The sequence below is a fragment of the Anabrus simplex genome, chromosome 2, assembly GCF_040414725.1.
Source record: "Anabrus simplex isolate iqAnaSimp1 chromosome 2, ASM4041472v1, whole genome shotgun sequence".
Taxonomy (NCBI): Eukaryota; Metazoa; Arthropoda; class Insecta; order Orthoptera; family Tettigoniidae; genus Anabrus; species Anabrus simplex.
In genome coordinates this window covers 281,836,053-281,858,093 of record NC_090266.1, presented here as the reverse complement: position 1 = coordinate 281,858,093, position 22,041 = coordinate 281,836,053, and the positions used below count along the sequence as shown (strand labels likewise).

The window sequence follows — 22,041 nt, the reverse complement described above, 5'->3', positions numbered from 1 at the left end:
AACTCTGTAATGAATACTTACAGTAATGACTCCATAATGCCTTCATAATGAACTTGTAATGTTCTCGTCACACACACGCACGCACATGTACACATATAGGCTTGCTCCACGTGGCTGTAACGTCTCCAGATGTTCTCTGGAAGCCACACTCTACCTAACACATCTTCAAGTATCTCTCACTTAATGCAACCTCGTTAAAAATCGGAGCTTTTGGACTGTTTACCAAAGAGCCGATACAGAAATAAGTGAACTCTTGCATTCATCCACACTGATGAATTACAATCTTCAGCCTATACTTCTCGACTGTAACCCGGATTTCCAAGCTGCTTGTTGCAACACTCAAAACAGACCTCAACCGTCTTTACCGATAGCCGGGCTGAGTGGCTCAGACGGTTAAGGTGCTGGCCTTCTGACTCCAACTTGGCAGGTTCGATCCTGGCTCAGTCCGGTGGTATTTGAAGGTGCTCAAATAAGTCAGCCTCGTGTCGGTAGATTTACTGGCACATAAAAGAACTCTTGCGGGACTAAATTCTGAAACCTCAGCATCTCCAAAAACCGTAAAAAGAGTAGTTAGTGGGACGTAAAACAAATAACATTATTATTATCTTTACCGATATAGTCACTGTTTCCCAGGTTGCACAATCTTAACCAATCTACACCACTATACTATGTGTACAGATTCTTACCCAAACTGAAATTTATATAAAATATGATATACATATTCTATTCGGTTCGTTACGACCCCTGAGGATCACTAGTGACTTGTTTGGCACGTCTTCTTTCTTCCCAATACCTCTTCATTCTCTCACTTCTCCTCTTTCTCTCTGCTTCCGTGATCTGAATCTGGATCCTGGTGTCCGTCCATCTGTGACCTTCCACAAGCTTTTTGTATTTGGACCTATCCTGTACTGTCATCAGTGGATATTTTTCCTTTATGCCAATAGTCTCCCAATCTTCTCTGATTTCCTTCATCCACTTATTTCCAGTTAAGCAGGTTGCATTCCATATCTTCTTCGTCAGCCTACTGTCATCCATCCTCATGAGATGTCCAACCAATCCTAACCTTCTCTTTCTTATCACACTCGAGATTGGTTCTATACTTGCATATAGTTCCTGCCTTGATCTGTGTGCACAGATTTCACCTTGCTTTTTGGTGCCCCATATATGTCTCAAGATTCTTCTTTCCTCCTTCTCCAATTGTATGCATGCTCTCTTGCCCAATGTCAGCGTTTCAGTTGCATATAATGCAGCATTCCTGATGGTTATCATGTAGTGTCACAGTTTGGCGTTCCTCGAGAGGTTCTTCTTTCCATATGTAGTCATGGCTGCATATCATAGTTTCAGCAGCAGTTGAGCTCTGTCTGTGGTACTTTTGTTGCTTTGTACTTTACCCGTGATGTTCTCACCTAGGTACCGGAAGCTGTCGATTCTCTCTACCACTTTGCTTTTTACATTCCAATCGGTCTTCATATTCAGCACCTTTGTCTTGTTGTAGGCTATTTTTAGACCAACCTTTGCTGCAGTCTCAGCTAGATTTGCTAGTGCCAACTTCGCGTCTTCTTCCTTCTCATGTAACACCACCATATTATCTGTGAAGGCAAGGCAATCCACTATGACATTGTTTTTGATCTTATATCCAATCTGTACACCTTCACTTCCCATGGTTCTATTCAACTGTCTCCACTGCTTCACCACTTCATCCAAAAACTACAGAGCATCTCCTTGTCGGACTCCTGTCTTAATTTCAAAGCTGTCTGACAACATACTCCAGTATCTTACTCTAGCAGTTGTAGCCTTCAATGTTTCCCCCACCAATGCATGTGTCGTCGAATCCAATCCTCTGTCGCGTAGGATGTTCAGTAGTGTGTTCCTGTGTATCGAGTCATAGGCTTTTGCGAAGTCTACAAAGGTCACTATTGTGTCCTGTCCTTTACTTTCCTGTGTCTGTGTTCTATGATTCTCTTGAGTCCAAAGATCTGTTCTACGCAGTTTCTCCCTTTCCGGAAACCACCCTGGTATTCTCCTATGGTCGATTCAAGCTGTGCTTCCACTCTATTCAGCAATAATCTCGAGAGTATCTTGTACCCAATGTTTAGCAGTGAGATGCCTCTGTAGTTATCCAGTACCCTTTTGTCTCCTTTCTTATGTACTGGTATAATTATGGCTTCTTTCCAGTCGCTGGGTATCTTCTTATTTATCCAGATGTCCATTATTATTCTGTAAATGCTTTCTTCCATTATAGGACCACCCCATTTGATCTCCTCGGCGCATATACCATCATTACCTGCCGCTTTGTTGTTCTTGAGATCCTTGATTGCCTTCAGAACTTCTGTTCTGGTGAGTGCTCGTCCTTGGTTGATGTCTCTGCTGTACTGTAGAGTCATACTCCCTGTGGGTGCTTGTGTTCAGTAGATCTTTGAAATATCTTGCCATTTCCTCGCATACATCTTCTTCACCTATTTTCAACTCACCATCTTGTCCTTTCACAAAAGGTTCTTTCGCCTCATACTCCTATATCCTGCTCTTCATGTCCTTAAAGAAGGATCGTGATTTGTTTTTCTTAAATGCATGATCAGCTTCTTCCAGCCTCTCATTCCACCGTTTCCTTCTGGCATTCCTGATCGTCTTGGCAGCCATCTTTCTCACTGTCTCGAATGTTGACAGGTCCTCTTCCTTCTTGGTAGTCTGCCACCTTACCCACATTTTCCTCCTGTAATCTACCACCTCTTCGCATTCTTCTGTCCACCACTAATGCTTCCTTCTCTTGTTATTAGTGGCCAATCGTTTTGATTCTTCTCTAACCTTGTCCTTTAAGTTTTCCCATTTACTCTCCACTGTCAGGTTCTTCATGTATTGATCTTTGTTTTTGTTCAACAGTTCTCTGTCGAACTGGTGTGAGTTTGTGTTCGTGTTTCTCCTAGTTCTGTTTGGTATCCATCTACATTTTATTTCAGTCAGATAGTGGTCAGACTCCATTCTGCTGTTTTTCCTAATTTTGGTGTTCATGATCTCTGCATGGTTTTTGTCTCAGAACGCTATGTGGTCTATCTGCCTTTCTCCAATTCTATTGCCCGGACTTCCCCAGGTTGTCTTTTTACTCGCCTTGGCTTTATAGTGTGTGGTCATGATTCTCATCTTGTGCCTTTTGCACAAGTTCGCAAGCCTTTCTCCATTCTTATTTGTTCCCTAACTACAAATTTTTCTTATAATATTAGATTCTTACATCTTAACTTAGTAAAATCACATGATTTTCAATACTTTTATATTACATATTCTTTTATGAAAATTTCCTAATCTAAATCGGGCCATTGTCATTTCCTAACCTAAAATAGGGGGTTGTAGGCGTGTACGGTTACAAATTTGACAGACATTTAATGACACCTCTTTTATGTATCAACACTGTTCTCGCCAGTTTCAAACAGTAGGCTACTACAGCAGCCGAAAACGTTCTTGAAGTGATGATTGTTATGATTTCACACACTTTGCTATCCCTGATGACTCTTACTACAACTTGATCAGGGCCATGAGTTGCATCTACTGCAACAGATAGTAGCTCTGGCAATTTCCTCTTTAGAGATGTTAGGGTTGCATGTCTTTTCTAGCTCTACATTGTTAATTTTAGAGTGGTATTCAGGTCTTATGTGTATTGTTTGCCATATTGTAATACTGTATATTTTACCAAGTAGTATTAATATTCTGGCTCCTGGCTTCATTTAAAGTCAATGGAACCTTTTCCTTCTTTTTCTCACTGGGTTTGGAAATAATAATGGCATATGGCCTCCGGAGAGGCCTGGTGCGGGTCTTTTTCTCATAGACGGCCTATTAGGCGACCGGCATGTCTATGAAGATGAGGGTCCTACCTAGGATGATTTCTAATGCTAAATATGCCACACACACCCAGCCCCCGAGCCACTGGAATTAACCAATTAAGGTTAAAATCCCCGACCCAGGCGGGAATCGAACCCGGGACCCTCTGAACCAAAGGCCAGCACACTAACCATTTAGCCATGGAGCCAGACCGGTTTGGAAATGTGAAGAGTCTACCAAAATTCAATCTAATTTAGAAACTTACTTTTCTTATCATTATCATTTTTTTTTTTTTTTTTTTTTTTTTACTAGCTGCTTTACGTCGCACCGACACAGATAGGTCTTATGGCGACGATGGGACAGGAAAGGGCTAGGAGTGGGAAGGAAGCGGCCGTGGCCTTAATTAATTTGCCTGGTGTGAAAATGGGAAACCACGGAAAACCATCTTCAGGGCTGCCGACAGTGGGGTTCGAACCTACTATCTCCGGAATACTGGATACTGGTCATGGTTAAGCGACTGCAGCTATCGAGCTCAGTCATTAATTTTTACACCAATCAATATTTTGCACAATATTTTGTTAGTACGTTATAATGTTTATTTCATACAAAGAATATCTAGTACAGTAAGTCTTTCGTAGCACTAGTCACTGTCATCATCACCTAGAGCACTTGTTGGTGGACAAGTTAAAATGTTCTCATAACACAGTTTGTGCTAATCAGGTATATAATGCATAGCTTTCACATTATCATCTACTTTTTTTTTAAATGGGAACTTTTTTCCATATGTATTTTGTGAAGGAAGGTTCAGATTACCTTCTCTAAACAGTCTAAAGCTTTCAATAAGCAGGCCATCAATGAACTCCTTAGCTGCAACATACCCTGGTTCCTCTATTTTGAGTCAGATATTTGTACTTACTTATTTTGAATGACTCGTTTGAGCCTTGAGTAAACTCTTAGAAATCTTCTTGAAGTATGTAGGCCACTTTTTTTTTTCTTTTTTTCTTTTTTTTTTAGTTTCTTAATTTAGTACTGTGTGAACACAAAATACAGTGGCCCTCTTCTTTTTTTGCCTCTAATGATAATTTTATCATATTCTCTTAGCATTACAAAAGCAAATTGGTTACAAGCTAAGTTTAAGTAGGAAAATATTCCTCTGGAATGTTTTCTTTTTAAAACTCACGCTGAACTTCAACCTCCAATAGCACCATAGAAATGAGTTCATTCTTTGGCTATCTCACAATCAGTTTAATTTTATCAAAAAGTGGAATCTTTTCCTTTTTAATCACCAATTCAGTTATTTCCTTTAAATGCAGTAGAAGAGTAAAAATACTTAGGATGCTATCCATAGTCGTGATTAGTCCAGACTAAAGCCATACCAACTATGGACAACAATACAAGAGATCTGATAAAAGTTGTGCATCCTAACCTATATGAGCATGCAACCTATTGAGGTCTGCCTGTTTCTACAGAGAACAGAATTCTCATTGCCCTGCATTATTGTGCATGAGGAGAAATCCAAGATGATAACACAGATTTGCACAGGTTAAGTCAGTCAGTCTACGATCAGCTGAATTCTTTACGATGTCTCTGTTGCCATCGCTAGACCCTTACCTCAGTATGTAAAGTTTCCTGCTGAAGAAGAAGAAAGATTACTGGCAAGGAGCAAGTTTATGATCTTGCTCAGTTCCCTCGGATAATTATTTAAGTTGTATTAGTATATTGTCTGCAGAAATAGCCTATATAACGAGTGTAAGTCAGCTTGCCTGGTGGCCATGATCATTAAAGCGTGGAGACTATATCTCTCTGCAGTGCTCATATGGGTGAGGGCATATCACGCTGTTGATGGTGATTCGTCCTTGGGATGGGGACATTAGCCTTGAGCAGACCCCTTGGTGCTATTTGACGTGCTGGCAATGGGTAATTATCATTCGTAATCATAATTATAAATTTGTTCTTGATCATTGGAGCCACTGATGGAAGACACATTCACATTTAAAATCCTGGAGGGGAAGATGCACAAATATATACTAACAGAAAAGGATAGTTTTCTTTAAATTTTCAGATAATAAAATTAATAAACCAAACCAAGCCTCATGGCACAACAGCCCCGAAGGACTGCAGCCTACCAAGCGACCCCAGGTCAGCCAGAAGGCTTTGGAGATTGTGTGTCTTGTGGTTAGCATGACAAATCCTCTCAGCCATTATTCTTGGCTTTCCAGACCAGGGTAGCTATCTCATCATCAGACAGCTCCTCAATTATAAACATGCAGGCTGAGTGGATGTTGAAAACCCAGCCCTCAAATCCAGGTAAAAATCCCTAACCTGGCCGGGAATCTAACCCGGGGCCTCTAGGTAGGAGGCAGGGATGCTAAGCCTAGACCACAGGGCCAGCTAAGTTTAACTACTAATAATCGTAATAATGAAAATGAAAACCTACAACCTGTTTTCCAGTCTTTGACTGGGTCAGAGATGTAATGAATGAACCATATATAGGCTATTGGTACGATGGGGTCGTCACTCCCAAAGTTATATATATTAATGACTGATAGATGCTATGAAATGAGAATGGAGTGTGTTGCTGGAAGGAAAGATGACAGGGAAAACCGGAGTACCCGGAGAAAAACCTGTCCCGCCTCCGCTTTGACCAGCACAAATCTCACAAGGAGTGACCAGGATTTGAACCACGGTATGCAGTGGGAGAGGCTGACGTGCTGCTGTCTGAGCCACGGAGGCTCTAATCGTAATTATATCAATACTAAATTTATTCTGAAGTACACTCAATAAAAAATTATAAAGTTCAATTTTTTAGATAAAGGAAAAGTGTGTTCCTAAATACCGGTATTTGTCTGCATCTTCGAAATATAATTACCCTGTTTTTAATCAGCTAGCTTTAACAACTGACATGATCAAGGTCCATAAAATCATCTTAATTTTCTGCCTGTCACATTAATATCTGTTATATAGACACACAGTCATAAGTAGGCCTGCCATATCCTGTCTGGGTAGGGAATGAAAACTTTTACCCAAACACCAACCAGTCAAGATATTATCCAATGGCATTAAAGTTTTATTTTATAAACTTATAAGTAATGTAAAATCACCAGTAACTGGGAAGATACTATTAGCTTAATTATGTTTACAAGAAATTGAAACATGAATGTATCTTCTTTATATTTGAATTTGTAGAAGTAGAGTTATTTCCCACCATTGGTATTCTCCACACATGAAGAGGAATAATTTTTCTTCTCGTCTCCAGTTGGTCTCCCATATCTTCTTTTTGCTGTCCATTATTAGTCTTCAAGAATCACTTGTGAGTAGGAAACAAACACGAGTTGTTACCGACGTCTTGGAACACGGCCAACTAGATCTACACTGCGCTATCTAGAGCAATGCATCAAGTTGGCCATGCTCCATTTTGCAAGATTTGTTCATGCTCACAAGTGAATCGCAACACTTGGCAGCAATGTGCAAGGATGAATAATAATGTTATTGGCTTTACGTCCCACCAATTACTTTTACGGTTTTCGGAGACACCAAGATGCCAGAATTTAGTCCCGCAAGAGTTATTTTACATGCCAGTAAATCTACCGACACGTGGCTGTCATATTTGAGCACCTTCAAATACCACCAGACTGAGCCAGGATAACCTGCCAAGTTGGGCTTAGAAGGCCAGCGCCTTAACTGTCTGGGCCACTCAACCCAGCTGCAAGGATAATCTCTGGACTATCTTAGCATGCGGATAATCCAGGTCTATGAATAACATGTTCTCGGTCTGTAGTTAGTCCCACCTAGGTCAGGATTCACTTTTGTCCGGACTAAGACAGGACTAGTCAATGTTTATGAATACCACCCTTAATGTACTTGTTAACTACAGAACTTGAGTAGCTATTTTCACTACCCTAACAATACCAAGCTGTTTGAAAAAATATAGAGAGTCTTTGTATATTCAAAATATGTTTTATTAATTAGCCAACAAGATGCTCATTTAAACAAAGTACATTCAGTTTTCTCATCAAACAATTAGGCCTTTTGTAAAAATTTCAGTGAACCATGTTCAAGATAGAACATAAAAGCAAGGAGACTTGATTTTCATCCATATCAAAATGTAGAGGCAAGCACTGTATTTTCTTGAGTAATCTGTGTAAATTATTTCAAAAAATAAAAAAAGCAAAAGTTATTTAAGACAGGAGTAATGATTATTCAAAACAAATTCTATGGTGCAACCTGCCAACTTAATATAACTGTGCGTGGACAGAATAAGGCATTAACAGTAATGATCTGCAATAATAATAATTAGAACAGCTAAAGGTTTTCATTACATATCCAGGCTAAACAACTCTGTGAACCAGGGGTGCACTGGTCTTGTAACTTGAAAGTTCTAGGTTTGAATCCCAGCAACTTCAGGTGGGAGTTTCACAAGAACCTGGATGAGCACCCAGTCTTAAACCTTGGGCTAAGTCCTAAATTGAGCCTGGATGCGATACCAATTCCATTTACAAAGAAAAATGTATTGAGACATAGTTGACAATTCTTTTTTTTTTTTTTTTTAATGCTACAAATTCATTTGTTTTCACTTGGAAACTAAATTAAAATCTAGAGCTGCTTTCATTGTTAGACTACAAATACAGATGATATGTGAATGATTTAAGAATACCTGGGGAAAGATTTCACTGGACTTGGTTGAAATTCTCGGAAAAGCAGCATATCAAAGAAGCTTGACAGACCGGAGATGATATATTTCTTTAAAATTAATAATATTAATAATACTGTAATAATAATCCATACAGGTATGATGTATTTTCCAGAACTACACTATTCCCACACTTTTACAGAAAATGCATTGTGTTACAACCATAAACTGAAGAGATTTAAAAACTGGGAAATAAATTGGTCATTTTTTTTTTTTCTTGAAACCAATATCATTGCAGATGAAGTACATAGATTACTCAAGTGAATGGTTTACTTAAGTAAATACAGTGTATAGGCTAATACTAGGAACTGATGGAGGCAGGGAGTTTATGAAAGCTCTCCAGATAAAATACTTTCAATGCTGCAAATACAGTTCCTCCTCTGCATAAAAATGAATGAATGAACAAATTTTTGGTTCCAGTACAATAGCACTACAGACATTAAGAGGGGTGAGAGCCACTTAATTATGGGCCTAATGGCATAACAGAAGAACAGCTTGTTTAATCTGGATACAGGAACGAAGTTTCAATACAACAACTGGTCAGAAAACAAACACAGATTCAAAGATATAACAGGAAAACTTTTGCATGAATGAATGAATGAATGAATGAATGAATGAATGAATGAATGGGGTGCATAGATTACTCAAGTTAATGGTTTACTTAAGTAAATACAGTGTATAGGCTAATACTAGGAACTGATGGAGGCAGTGGCAGATGTCAAGATGCTGTTTATTGTGGGTTCTGAACCAGAAGACCATGGTGCATTATTAAATTCATGGCACAATGAGAGGAAAACTGATTCAAGCACCTTATTGTATTCAGCCTTTACATTTAAGTTCTCAAGGAACTGCTCGTGCCTGTCCATACGAGTATTTACAAGGGAAGTTCGACTACTAGCCCAGTTAAATACATATTGTCTTGTCAAAGATCCTCCTCCCTTTAGGGTGAACATTCAGTTACTTCAGAAGAGACTTATTTGCACAAGCTCCCTTGTACAATATGTACATGAAGAGTAGCAACTGCTGGCATTGACAGTGTGAATATAAAACATATTATCCTGAGAAAAATTTGATTTCCTGAAACAATGAATAAATGCATGATTAAAGATGCAAATGCTAATGCAGTGTTCATTCTACAGTAGCCAGCAAAGAGTTCCTACTTTGTCCTTCTGTCCTTGAAAGTCTTATTCCTGAACCCAATACAGTTATAATGACCACTGGAGTGAATAATTATTCACTGGTCAAAAAAAAAAAAAAATTAAATTAAATTAAAGGTGCCAGGGAAATTGCAATGAATATGGTGATGCTGAATACAAATCTGTCATTGATTTTTACAGATTGGCTCTAGTTTATAAGATACAGGGTGTTCATTAAATTAACCGTGTATTCTGACATTACCTATATCTGCTGACTTACGGAGGCAAATCTTAATTTTTTTTAAATGTACGTTTGAATGTTTGTGTCATGTAACGTTTTATTATGTCAACTTAAATATTAACTTTACATTTTATTTGTTTTCTGTAGTGAAATATGAAACATGAGTTCTTCACGACGAAGTTGTGTGAACTGTCCTGATGATTTCTTTTATGTGTGTGGTGAATACACTCCGTTGAAGAATAGGAAAAACATCACCAACTTTGTGAAGAAAGCCTATTTTGCATATTTTGGTATTCATTTTGGTGAACAAGATAAGTCTTGGGCTTCTCGTAAGGTTTGTAAAAGCTGTGTGGAGGGTCTAAGAAAGTGGACAAACAGAACAAAGAAAAGTTTAAACTTGGAGTTCCAATGGTTTGGAGAGAACAACAAAACCACCACAATGAGTGTAAAAGGTTTCAATAAATACAAAAAACAGAAGTGGGATTATACAAATTTGGATTCAGCAAGGAGACCTATACCACACAGCAAAGATGTTCCAGTGCCAGTATTTACCACACTTCCTGAACTTCCATCGTCAGATGTTGAAAACTTACAGGACGTGGAAAGTAATATAGATGACAGCGAATGTGAAGCCAGTATTTCTACACCTCAGCTGTTCACTCAGGAACAACTCAGTGACGTGATAAGAGACCTCAGTCTATCTAAGCAAGATTCAGAACTCTTGGCATCCAGGCTCAAAGAAATGAACTGCCTGAAGCCACAAACTAATATTACAGCATACCGGACTAGAGAAAAGTGGCTTCTTCCATTCTTCAATGAAGATGATGAAATTGTGTACTGCAATGATATTCTGCGACTACTGCTTAAAATGGGTTTGCCGGAGTATCAACCAGAAGACTGGCAAATTTTTATTGATAATTCTGTGAAAAGCTTGAAATGTCTGCTGTTACACAATGGGGAATCACTATGCTTCCATTCCACTTGCTCACTCCACAAAACTTCATGAAGAATATAACAACATGAATATGATTCTGCAGAAAATTCATTATCATCAGCATGGGTGGCTTATTTGTGTTGATTTGAAGATGGCCAACATTTTGCTTGGGCAGCAAAGTGGCTACACAAAGCACCCATGTTTCATCTGCATTTGGGATAGTAGGGCTAAGCAACATCATTGGGAAAAGGTGACATGGCCTTCAAGAAAATATATGACAGTTGGATCAGCGAACATCATACATGAGCCATTGGTTGATAGGGATAAAATCATTCTGCTTCCACTTCATATAAAGCTAGGCCTCATGACGTAATTTGTTAAGGTCTTGGACAGAAATTCAAATTGCTTCGAGTACATTTGCAGATCTTTCCCTGGACTCAGTTGTCAAAAACTTAAAGTAGGAATCTTCGCTGGTCCTCAAATTCACCAGTTCATCAGTGATTCAGATTTCAGTAAAGTCATGACTGACATCGAAGCATCTGCCTGGTGTAGTTTTGTCTGTGTTGTGAGAAACTTCTTGGGCAACTGTAAAGCAGAGAACTACGAACAATTGGTCCAAAACATGTTCACAAACTTTCATAATTTGGGGGCTAATATGAGCATAAAGGTACACTTCCTTCATAGTCACCTAGATAGATTTCCTGACAATCTTGGTGATTTTAGTGAGGAACAAGTGAAGAGGTTTCTTCAAGACATCCAAGTCATAGAGGAAAGGTATCAAGGAATTTGGGACAGGCACATGATGGCAGACTACTGCTGGAATCTCCAACGTGACTGTCCTGATTACTCACACAAGAGACAATCATAGAGTTTTTTCAAGCAATAATTGTGAAATCTATTATGCGTTCTGTTATGAACTGAATCTAGTGTTGCTGTGTAGTTCATATGTTCACTTTATTTTGCTTATTGTTTAAAGGGGCCTAACATCGAAGGTCATCGGCCCTTGGTTTAGTTTTCAAACGGTTTGTGAGTAGATTATACTTTTCATATTTATTTTCCTGTTTAAAAAAAAATTTCCAGTAGCACTTTCAATATCTCAAAAACTAGAGCTAACTGAGCAAAACCGTTATCATATTCGGAATCAGCATCCAAAAGTCAATCTAAAATCACTCAAATCTAACAGGCACCAGAATGGTTGTTGACCAGTGAGAAGAAGAAGATGTAGTAGTGTACCTTTAGCAGTAATGTTACTGGTTTTACAGCCCACTATTTTTATGGTTTTTTGGAAGCAGCTGTCCATTTGTATTCTTAGCATACAAATGAGGATGCAACTATCGACTGGAACAAAAAATAGGCAGTAATTTCAATCTCCTTTCCGGAACATAGCGTGTTGCTGTAGAGTAAAGAAGATGAACATGTACTGTTCCTACAGTATCTAAGTGTGAGGTTAGTTGCTACCTTTGGCAAGAGTAATCTCTCTCATGATAGGCAGTAGCAACAGAGTAACCAAATTCTGTTGCCTTGTCCCTGAACATGTTTCACTGTACAACAGCAAGCAGAAGTGCTCATAGGGTTTTCTTAATTCACACATCTAATGCCCAAAGTGTAGTAGGACATGAAATTAGATTAATCCAAGGTTGTGGTACTCAATCAGGTTGGGAGTTACAGAATGCTCCCTTCCTCAATAGTTCCTAATCTGCAACTACCACATTTGCCATACCAGGCTAAAGCAGATGAATTAAATTTCATCTTGATGTTCATTTATTTACTTAATGATAAAACATCCAAGTTACATAATAAATGATATATTCAACACCAATTTCAAACAAATGTTAAAGTTTATAAAAGGTCTAGAACAAGGAACATTTGTTATTAACTTGAGCAACTCCATTGTTTCCAAATTATTTAACTCCTCCTTTATTGCTTGTGACTGCATGATCAGTGCAGCACTATGTGAGCTTCCTGTAGCACTCTTTCACAGGTTTTGACTATAGTATAAACATCCAATTTAACAGTAATAAAATAGTATTCATTTATTCTTATACTACTATACATTTCCAGAATGTATAAATATATTCTCTGAGAGAAACAACAAAGGAAAATTGCTTTGCTTGTTTAACTTTTATAATCTTTACGGGAGAGCATCTGAGAAACACAGAAGCAAATTTATTACAAAATATCACTGTATATATAGAGAGAGGGAGAACTTCATCAAAGCAGTAGGTAAGCTTGATGGTTAGTCCAGCCTCTGTAAGGAAGATAAAATATATTCAATATCTCATCTAGAGATTTTAAATCTATATTAAAACAATGCATAGTCCATTATCTCTCCAATCCATCATACAATATTCACTAAATAAAAGGAATGAACTATTTGAAGTCATGTAAGTAGGGTGAAAATCATGAAATAAAATACTGTACAACTCAATTCAATGTATATGTGATATTCTTTGAAACATGGAAAAATTAAGGATGCATTTCAACTGCATCCAGGAACAACAAAAATGTACTACGCTACATCAAAGTTTTCAATACATTCATTTAACAACCTCATACAATATGCACATAAGTTATCATCTGAATATTTTTTAATAGGTGGATCTATAAAAACAGGTTTTCATTATTCCTATTCAGTCATTACTCAAATATAATCTTACATTCTTCCAAAAGAAACACCTCATAAAATCTGCTATAAATACAGAAGAATTAATCCAAATTTGTTTAAATTTATTAACTTCCAATAAATTCAAAATAAATTTTAAAAATAAATGGTTTACTAAGGCAACCATTTGCAATGAAATCTTTGTATGATAGCATATGTCTGCAACATTGACAAACTGATTTAGTTAAGAATTCTCAAAATTCTTATTACCAAGGTACTGGACCAAATCTTTAAGTAAGAATCACCTAACTTGACAATCTCTCCCTCTGAGTTTTAAGGTTAAGGAATAAGCAGTTCAGAAAACACAAAATAAGATTCAAACCAATTAGAAAGTTAGAGCTGCATGTACTTTCTAAGTAATTTGCAAAGGCAATTTCAGAAACCTGTATAGTATATTAAATATCAAGATTGGTATATAAGAAGTTGCCCACAACAGGATTTCTGCCTTCGGAAGGCTTTGGCTAAGCTCAGGTAATGACGTCGCCGAGAGACCTTCCTCACTGTGGGATCACACCCGCAACAAGTCTTGCCGAGTCTGTGCAGTAACATGCGAGTAGCGTGTAAGTTTCTTTAATATGTGGAAGTGAGTTGGTTTTATAGTGCCATCTTGCTTCCTATGAGTTAGCAGCTAGCCTTGTGGTGAATAGCTGCTTTCTTATTCCAGTGTTGGTCTGAGTTTGACTTGACTTTATTTGAGTCTCGAGTTGCATATAAACATGCCTGGCATGAGGTATACTGTTGCTGTGTGCAATAACAGCTGGGTAAAAACCAGGAAAGATCCCTATAAAAGTCTCATTAATACCTCACTATCCCAGAAGATGAGGACCTAAGGAAGCAGTGGATCCAAAGATGTAGGCGCCATGCAAAGTAGAACGTGGATTAGTACCGGATGTGTTCCGAACATTTTTCTGATAGCAATTTTGAATGGGATCTAAACGGAATATTTTTATGGCTTCCTGTCAAAACTTACTTAGCAAAGATGCTGTTCCCTCCATAAATATTGGTGTTTCACGTAGCACAGAGCAAGTGTCACATGGTAAAGTAGGAAGGAAACAAAAGGACAACAAAAAATGGCTGATGAATTGTTAAAAGATTCAGAACATAACAAGACTATTGCAAGTTTACCACCTACTCCAGCCACTCCACCTCCCCAGGTCTGTGATAATACTATGGCTCTGATTGAAGAAATTGAAAGGTTGGAAAAACAGTCGGATGATGAAAGAAAAACTACAAATATCCTTAAACTGAAATTAGAGGCAGCAGAAATCAAATTACACCAAAGCCGCATATCCATAAGTAATTTGTGTAAGGAGTTAATTAAGTATAGGAGGTTAAAATATTCTATTCAGAGCATCCACACAAAACTGTTGAATGGCCTGAAATAAATTTTTGCTGAAAATCAAATGAAGACACTTACAAACCAGCAACAAAATGCGAATTGGACTGATAAAGACATATCGGTGGCTTTAATCACTGTAAGGTATCTAGGGAAGAAAACTTACAGTTATACGAGACAAAAGTGCATTACCCTCTGTCTGGATTTTCAACGCTGGAAAAATGGGTTTCAAAAATTGACATGCAAAGTGGAAGTGGAATCCTGGAATATATTATGCTTATGATGAAGATAGCTGCTGTCTTGTTTAAAGACAAAGAGAAAATTGCAGTCCTCCAGTTTGATGAAATGTGTCTCCAAAGTACTTTTGAATATGACACCCTAAAGGATGGAATTATAGGCCCGAGTTCAAAACTGCAAGCTAGGAGGGTGAAGGACTGTTCAAAAACTCTAAGCAAGTAATTTATGCTGAGATCTATGAATGAAATGACAAAGGCATACTAGACTATTTGCTTTCACATCTTTCAGAATTAGGGTACAGAGTAATTTGTTTGTTTGTTTGCTTGTTTACTGGTAATATTTAGGACTCAGTTTTGTTTCGCTTAGAATGTTTTATTGGGTTTCAGTAGCACAGTGTGTCCACTAAAATCCTATTAGTAATAACCATGGTCTTGTGACACGATTAACTGTTTTGTACATTGTATTGTATATTATTGTGTTCGTTATCCACTATTTCCAATCTCAGTTTGAGCAGGTATAGGAAGACACAAGAGCTGATAATTGTTTGGTTAAAACATATTGCAATTCCTGAATTCAGTTAGGAAGCTCTCCTGTGATCAGAAGCGGACAATTTACAGGGAGTAGGTCTCTTTCCGACGTCACGCTCCAACAGCCAACGACCCGCAAGTTAGTCATTGTGGATAACCTGAATGTAAGAACCTTGGTTATATACCATGTGCATTGGACTGCTGAACAGTACAGCTAATGTCTGAGAGGAAATTAGCTGCCAGCATTTTAACACAGATATCAAAACATTCCCAACTTAAATACCGCATAACTCTACAAGATTACAGAGAGAGATTACAGTCAGTCGGAGGACTACATACTCTATAGCTTAAATGTACAACAATAACTTCCAACATGGAAGACTGCACCAGCATTTAACCAGATCAAATCTGTGTTAAGAAATACATTTTTAAGAAAAGAAATGTTAATTGTAAGTACAATTTCAGCAATGTACAACATTTAATTAGTTGACTGTTTGTATGTTGGTAACAAACAACGTATCATCAAAAATATTATAAAATTAACTTTTCTATCATATTTGAGAACGTGCCCTCACCTTCTTCAAAACAGTGATTATATAGGAAAGGAAGTGAGAAGAAATTCTCATTTCCTACCCATCACCCAATGTAGGGAAGATCTAAGTGGACAAAATTTTGGGAAGACTGATTCCTTTATGATATTGCACTATCCACTAAAAACTAGGTTAAGTATTTTTCTTTAATAAAGAAAAGAAAAATATATTTGCTCTATTATGATTATGAGCTTCATCTCTAACACACAGGCTACCATACTTCTTAAAAAAAATGCAAGAGTATAACAAAGGATTTTGTAAGAACTACTTTTACAGCTACAATTCATTTAATAGGAAACAACATGGAGGATTCTCTCTGCTGATTTGTCAGCAAAATAACTTAAAGTACTTACAATAACAATCAGTCCTCTAGAGAACTCCTTTAAAGAGGACAAGAAATACACTCAATAAAACTATTCATTTCAATCTTGTGTGGTTAAGCACACTTCAACAAATAAGACATACGTCTATTGAGTCAGTTCTCTCTGCAGGCAGACTTCATCAGTGCCATATTGTGGCCAAAGAACGATAAAAAGTAATCTTTATCCTCTTATAACATTGTACATCATGAAACTTAAAATCTGTATGCAAAGAAAATTGTTTATGTTCCTGGCCTGCCAGATAACGTCATGTCTATATCACCCACCAGTGAATCCTCCTCATCAATATCATCATCATCTTCATCGATATGATGATCAGTTGGACTGGGTATGTGTGGTGAGGACAGCATTGGGTCTCCATTAACAGGATGATCATCATCCATCAGGTCTTCCACTTGAGACGCACTGAGAGTAGCAGCTTCTGTTACTACATCTGGCATCTAATCAACAGAAAGACACATTCCTAGTTAGCTCCCTTTCTTTCAATGAAGAAATCCTCCAGAACATCTATGAATTAAACTAGCAATAAGGCAAGAAATCTGACTCAGTAAATGGGTTCTGTGAATTTTAATCATTCCGAAAGGTAAATGAAGGCATGCACACCATAATGTATCCTAGGTAATGTTAAAGGTCACACAGATAGTGAGTATAGGTAATGGATAGGCACAAACAAGTGACGAATCATATCATATACAGCGCGATTCAGCCGCCCCTTCCAATGTAGTTTTATGCAACCCACAATATTCATTCCGTCCTGAAAACATCTGGCCTGCCAGTATGCTCAGACAACACAACTGGATATCTTGGTATTTACTGCCTCACCATGATAGGACGCCATAATGTTATACTTGTATTAAACACTGGAACACATGCGTGTGCCTTAAGATCATATGAACCTGACACGCCGGCGAAACACTAAATTTATATTGTGACCGCAATAAACCTAATACTTGCTATAAGCTGCCCAGTGTGCTGTACAGAACCGTACTGTAGTAGGTAAAGGCGTGGTGGAGCAGGCTTGCATGTCAGGTGGCAGGTTCGAGTCCAGGGTGAAGATTACAAATTTTTGAAATATTTAATATGTAACGCACGTAATTTAAGTTCAATACCCGCTTTCATGCAAATTGTGTGTGAATGAATTTGTTTGTGGCCCTTAGAAGGGCTGATCAGTTAACAGGCCAGACACATACAGACCGGAAATAACAGAAACGTAACTGCCCTGACAATGTTTTATTGCAGCAAATTCTCGATGTGATGACCATTTTGGTTTGTGCACATTCGGACCTGGTGTCCTATAGATAGTCTTGCGCGCTGAAGCATTCCAGGTGTAATTGCTTGGCAGGCGTCCGTGATGAGTTGTCGGAGCTGGTCGGGGTTTTCCGACGCTCGAGTGTAAACAACGTTCTTCAAATGTCCCCACAAGAAGAAGTCTAACGGCGTTAAATCCTGTGATCTGGTGGGCCAAGAAACAGGGCCTCCTCATCCTATCCATTTCCCTGGCAGTTCCTCGTTCAGATGGTTACGAACGGACAAAGTCGAATGTGGTGGAGCTCCATCCTGTTGCAACCACATCGTCAAACGATCATGCAAGGCACATCCTCCAGGAGCAGTGGAAGTTCCTGACGCAGAAAGTGCAGGTAGCATGGGCCCATCCAATGACCCTCAAAGAAATAAGGTCCAATGAGGCCATCCCCCAAGATTCCACACCATTCACTCCCCATTGTATTTGATGGGCTGCCTGTCGCACCCAGTGAGGATTGTCCGGACTTCAATAGTGCATGTTGTGGCGATTGACGTTCCCATTATTGTGGAAGCGCGATTCGTCCGAGAACAAGATATGCGATATGAATGCTAAATAACTGTCCAGCCTGCCTAAAATAGCCACTGACAAAACTCCATTCGAGCTTCGAAATCCCACCTATGGAGCTCTTGGTGTAGCTCAAGATGGTATGGGTGAAATTTATGTTCATGCAGTATTCGCCAGACGGACAACTGGCTGGTGTTCACCTGTCATGCAATCGCCTTTGTTCTGATGTGTAGATTATTACGAGCTCTTCTGTTTCAACCGATGTACCGGGCCTATAGCAGACTGGTGGTTGCTTGGAAATCACACCTGTTGTCCTTAAGCGTCTTTCAACACGGTGGAATGTCGTAGCAGTCAGGTGTCGGCTGTCGGGATACTGTTCCTGGTACTAACGTAGTGCCTCGCACACGTTTTGTCTTGCTTCCCCATAAAGGAGGAGCATGTCAACGTATTCCTCTGTGGAAAACATGTCGAATGACAGCAGAGATTACAATACATTCAGGCCCTAAACAGCAGAGTACGCGCAGGGCACAAGACGAATAACAGCATCATTCTACCGTTTGAATGTGGCAAATGTGGGCCTGTGTTTACGTATTCAGACATCATACCGATACAAAATATTTGAACGATGCAGGATTCGAACCGCCGCTGGCACATTCCGTCGACTGCTAGGTGAACGCCTAACCACATCTGCTACGCTACTCTGCTGGAAACATGCTGATAGTACGACAAGAACAGAGTACATTTGCCATCCAGTTTGGTGTTTAAGGCATTAATTACTGCACTGTTACCTAGTTTTAAGCATTGATTTCCCTCTTCGTTACACCCAGTCACGAGGCACGACACATTAACATAGTTACATGGTAAAAGGATGTTGCTACATGATTTCAAGGCGTCATGTTTTGCGAACGGATGATATAACATTTCATTAGGGTTCAGAATACAGTACCATACAGTATGCCTGCAGGGGAATAGCACCCCTATAACCATGTGCACATTAGTTGGGCTGCAGCAAATGATATTGGAAGGGGCTGCAGAATCACACTGTATAGAAAGATCAGAACATACATATGCATAAATACAGCGGTCAGTGTAACAACAGGGTGCAACAGAAAGAAGAGACTAGGACAATATCACACCTTCACATTTCCTCATCAATCCCAGTTTTTCTAAATCCCTTCCTTATCAGCTCCTGACGAGCTCGTTTCTACTTCCAAGCTTCATCAGGATGGTGGGCATCAACTCTCATCAAGGGGCAGTCTCTAGAGATTTTCAGTCTTGATGAGAGAAGCGTAGGATAAAAAGAAAGCTGAATAAACATGGGAATAGGACAAGACAAAGAGATAAGAATAAATATAGGTAGTAAATAATTAGAAGTACAGAACAAACACAAAAGGAGGAAAGGAACTCAACCAGTCAATGCAGACCTCTCTTGCTAAGTTTTATACCCATCTATGAACATCTATGAAACCCCATCTTGAACAACATTTGTGATGCTACAAATGCTCAATGACAATTCATTATCAACTTAACAAAACACTTCCAGACATTGTGTATGCATTAAACATAATTATAGAGCACAGATTCTGTTAAGTTATGTGATCAATGTTTGTTCTCCCAATTTTTAACTGTATGCACCACTTCTTAACACTGGACTTGTTTATAAGATCTTCTCCATATACTGCAACAAGTCTTTGTTGAATGTCAATATGTCTAAGGTTTTCAGCATTTAAAAAAACACCAACTGAACTTCAGTTGTCAATAACACATACAATGAAAAGTGGACTGTATTTAAAAATTGCCATGTGGTTGATTCATAGTATATGAAAATTACTCCTTATGAATTGAAATATCATTTAATTACACTTAATTAAGTCCACGTCCACTTTCTTCATACTCTTGGCAGTTTCCTATCCCATCGTCACCATAAGACCTATCTGTATCGGTGCGACGTGAAGCCAACAAATTACACATGTAAATAGTGCACAAATAAAAAGATGTTACAAGAAAAAGAATGCTTATTCTAATAATGATGCCAACGATACTGATGGCATGCATGCGTTTCTGTCATGTTCATATCCAGTTCAAAGAAGTTAAAAATACAAAGTCTCATCAACACTGAAATATACACCGAGTAGCCAACTTACAATACAAAAATCAAAGCACAAATATAAAAAGTCAAACAGTAAATACAAGAGTATAAGTTGTAACAGCAATCAATATGTAGCCTATACTAATTTTCAAAGACTGTTAAACATCAACAACCGCATAAAACAAATACTTGAAACATACTGAACACAGCTGACAAGCCTGCTATGATACAGCTGTGTAATCGATTAGCACAATAAAAAGATTGTCTAGTACATAAAAGTTTGTAGATAGCCCAGAGGTTAAATTTTCAGAAAAAAAACCTGCAAGTATAAATAGCAAAATTTACAAATAGTCTACATAACATTCCATGGTTTGACTCAATGTATCCAATCTCTTTCTGAAACACTTTCAATGATTTCTTTGTGGACACAACTGTACTCTACGATCCCCCTTGAGCCCCCTATATTTTACATATATACAGGGTTATTCACCTAACATGTTACACGGAAATAACTTCTGAACCATTAAAGATATAGGCATTCTGTTTTCATTTTCGTAAATGGTACCCAGGGTCTTGTAAAATAACGTGCTACTTAGTCCCATGGGGTGATTAATAACTGAGATATTGATACTAACTCCATATTTTTAAATGGTATGGCACAAATTCATACAGGTGGCCTAAAAGTTCACCTGCGTAAAAGTTCAAATATGTAAGTATTTTCAAAATCGAACAATTACTTTTTTAGATATAAATAAGAACAGCAAGCGCGGTTTTGCATGCCACAAGGATATATTGACGCGTAAAAAGTTTCCTGGGAGCAGCTCATACACATGTGATGGGTTTGCAAAGTGTGTATGACAGGCAAACTCATGACAAGACAGGGAGGGCTGATGTGTTTAAAAGGAATAAAATATGAACTTTGGCTTGAAAGGAACTAACGAAAGCTATAATTGTCACTGGTTTTAGTGTACAGCACATACTACTGTATGAACTGAGCAATAAACATAACGTCAAAAATTTCATTATTGGTCCATATTGAAACGAGATTTACACTCAAAGATAAGGGTAGGGTTTTCCACCTGTTCAATACTAAAAAAATGTGAAATAATTAAAACGTCACATTTTTATTGTTATTTTTGGTACTGGTTTCAGCAATTTTATTTGCCATCATCAGCCTAGGAGGAAGTAACAAATTGGTCAATAAAGTGGTTTTCTATCTATTTACACTGTATAACAATACTCTAGAACAAAATTAGCTGGTAGTGTATTCTTGTAAAGATCTCTCATCACAGAATGTTTAAAAGGTTTATAAAATCGCTTCAAGGCCAGTTGCAAATTTTTAACAGCTATTAAGATATAGTTAAAAAAGGAAATTTTATTTGAAACTTGGTGCTATAATTAATCTTATCCATAGTCACAAACATTTAACAACGCCAGGAGATATACATGCACAAGATTGTATATAGAACATTTTATGTCTTTTCTAGAACCTTATAAGGAGGTATTTAGTCTCTGTTTTTCAACTATCCAAATGTTTTATGATATAACACAATTGTAAATAACAAACTTATTTTAGAAGGTTCTGTGTTTGTACATACATATATT

At 38.1% G+C, this 22,041-nt stretch overlaps 1 protein-coding gene across 1 annotated transcript in view; it reads right to left on the bottom strand.

The window, feature by feature from the left end:
* Nucleotides 1–7,750: 7,750 nt before the first annotated feature.
* The window catches only part of Mitf (transcription factor Mitf), a 533,115-nt gene continuing 518,824 nt past the window's right edge, over nt 7,751–22,041 (bottom strand). The window contains exon 9 of the mRNA XM_067140584.2: nt 7,751–16,980. Within this exon, the coding sequence (XP_066996685.1) occupies nt 16,762–16,980 (219 nt within the window). The 3' untranslated portion in view covers nt 7,751–16,761. The remainder of the gene's footprint in view (nt 16,981–22,041) is intronic.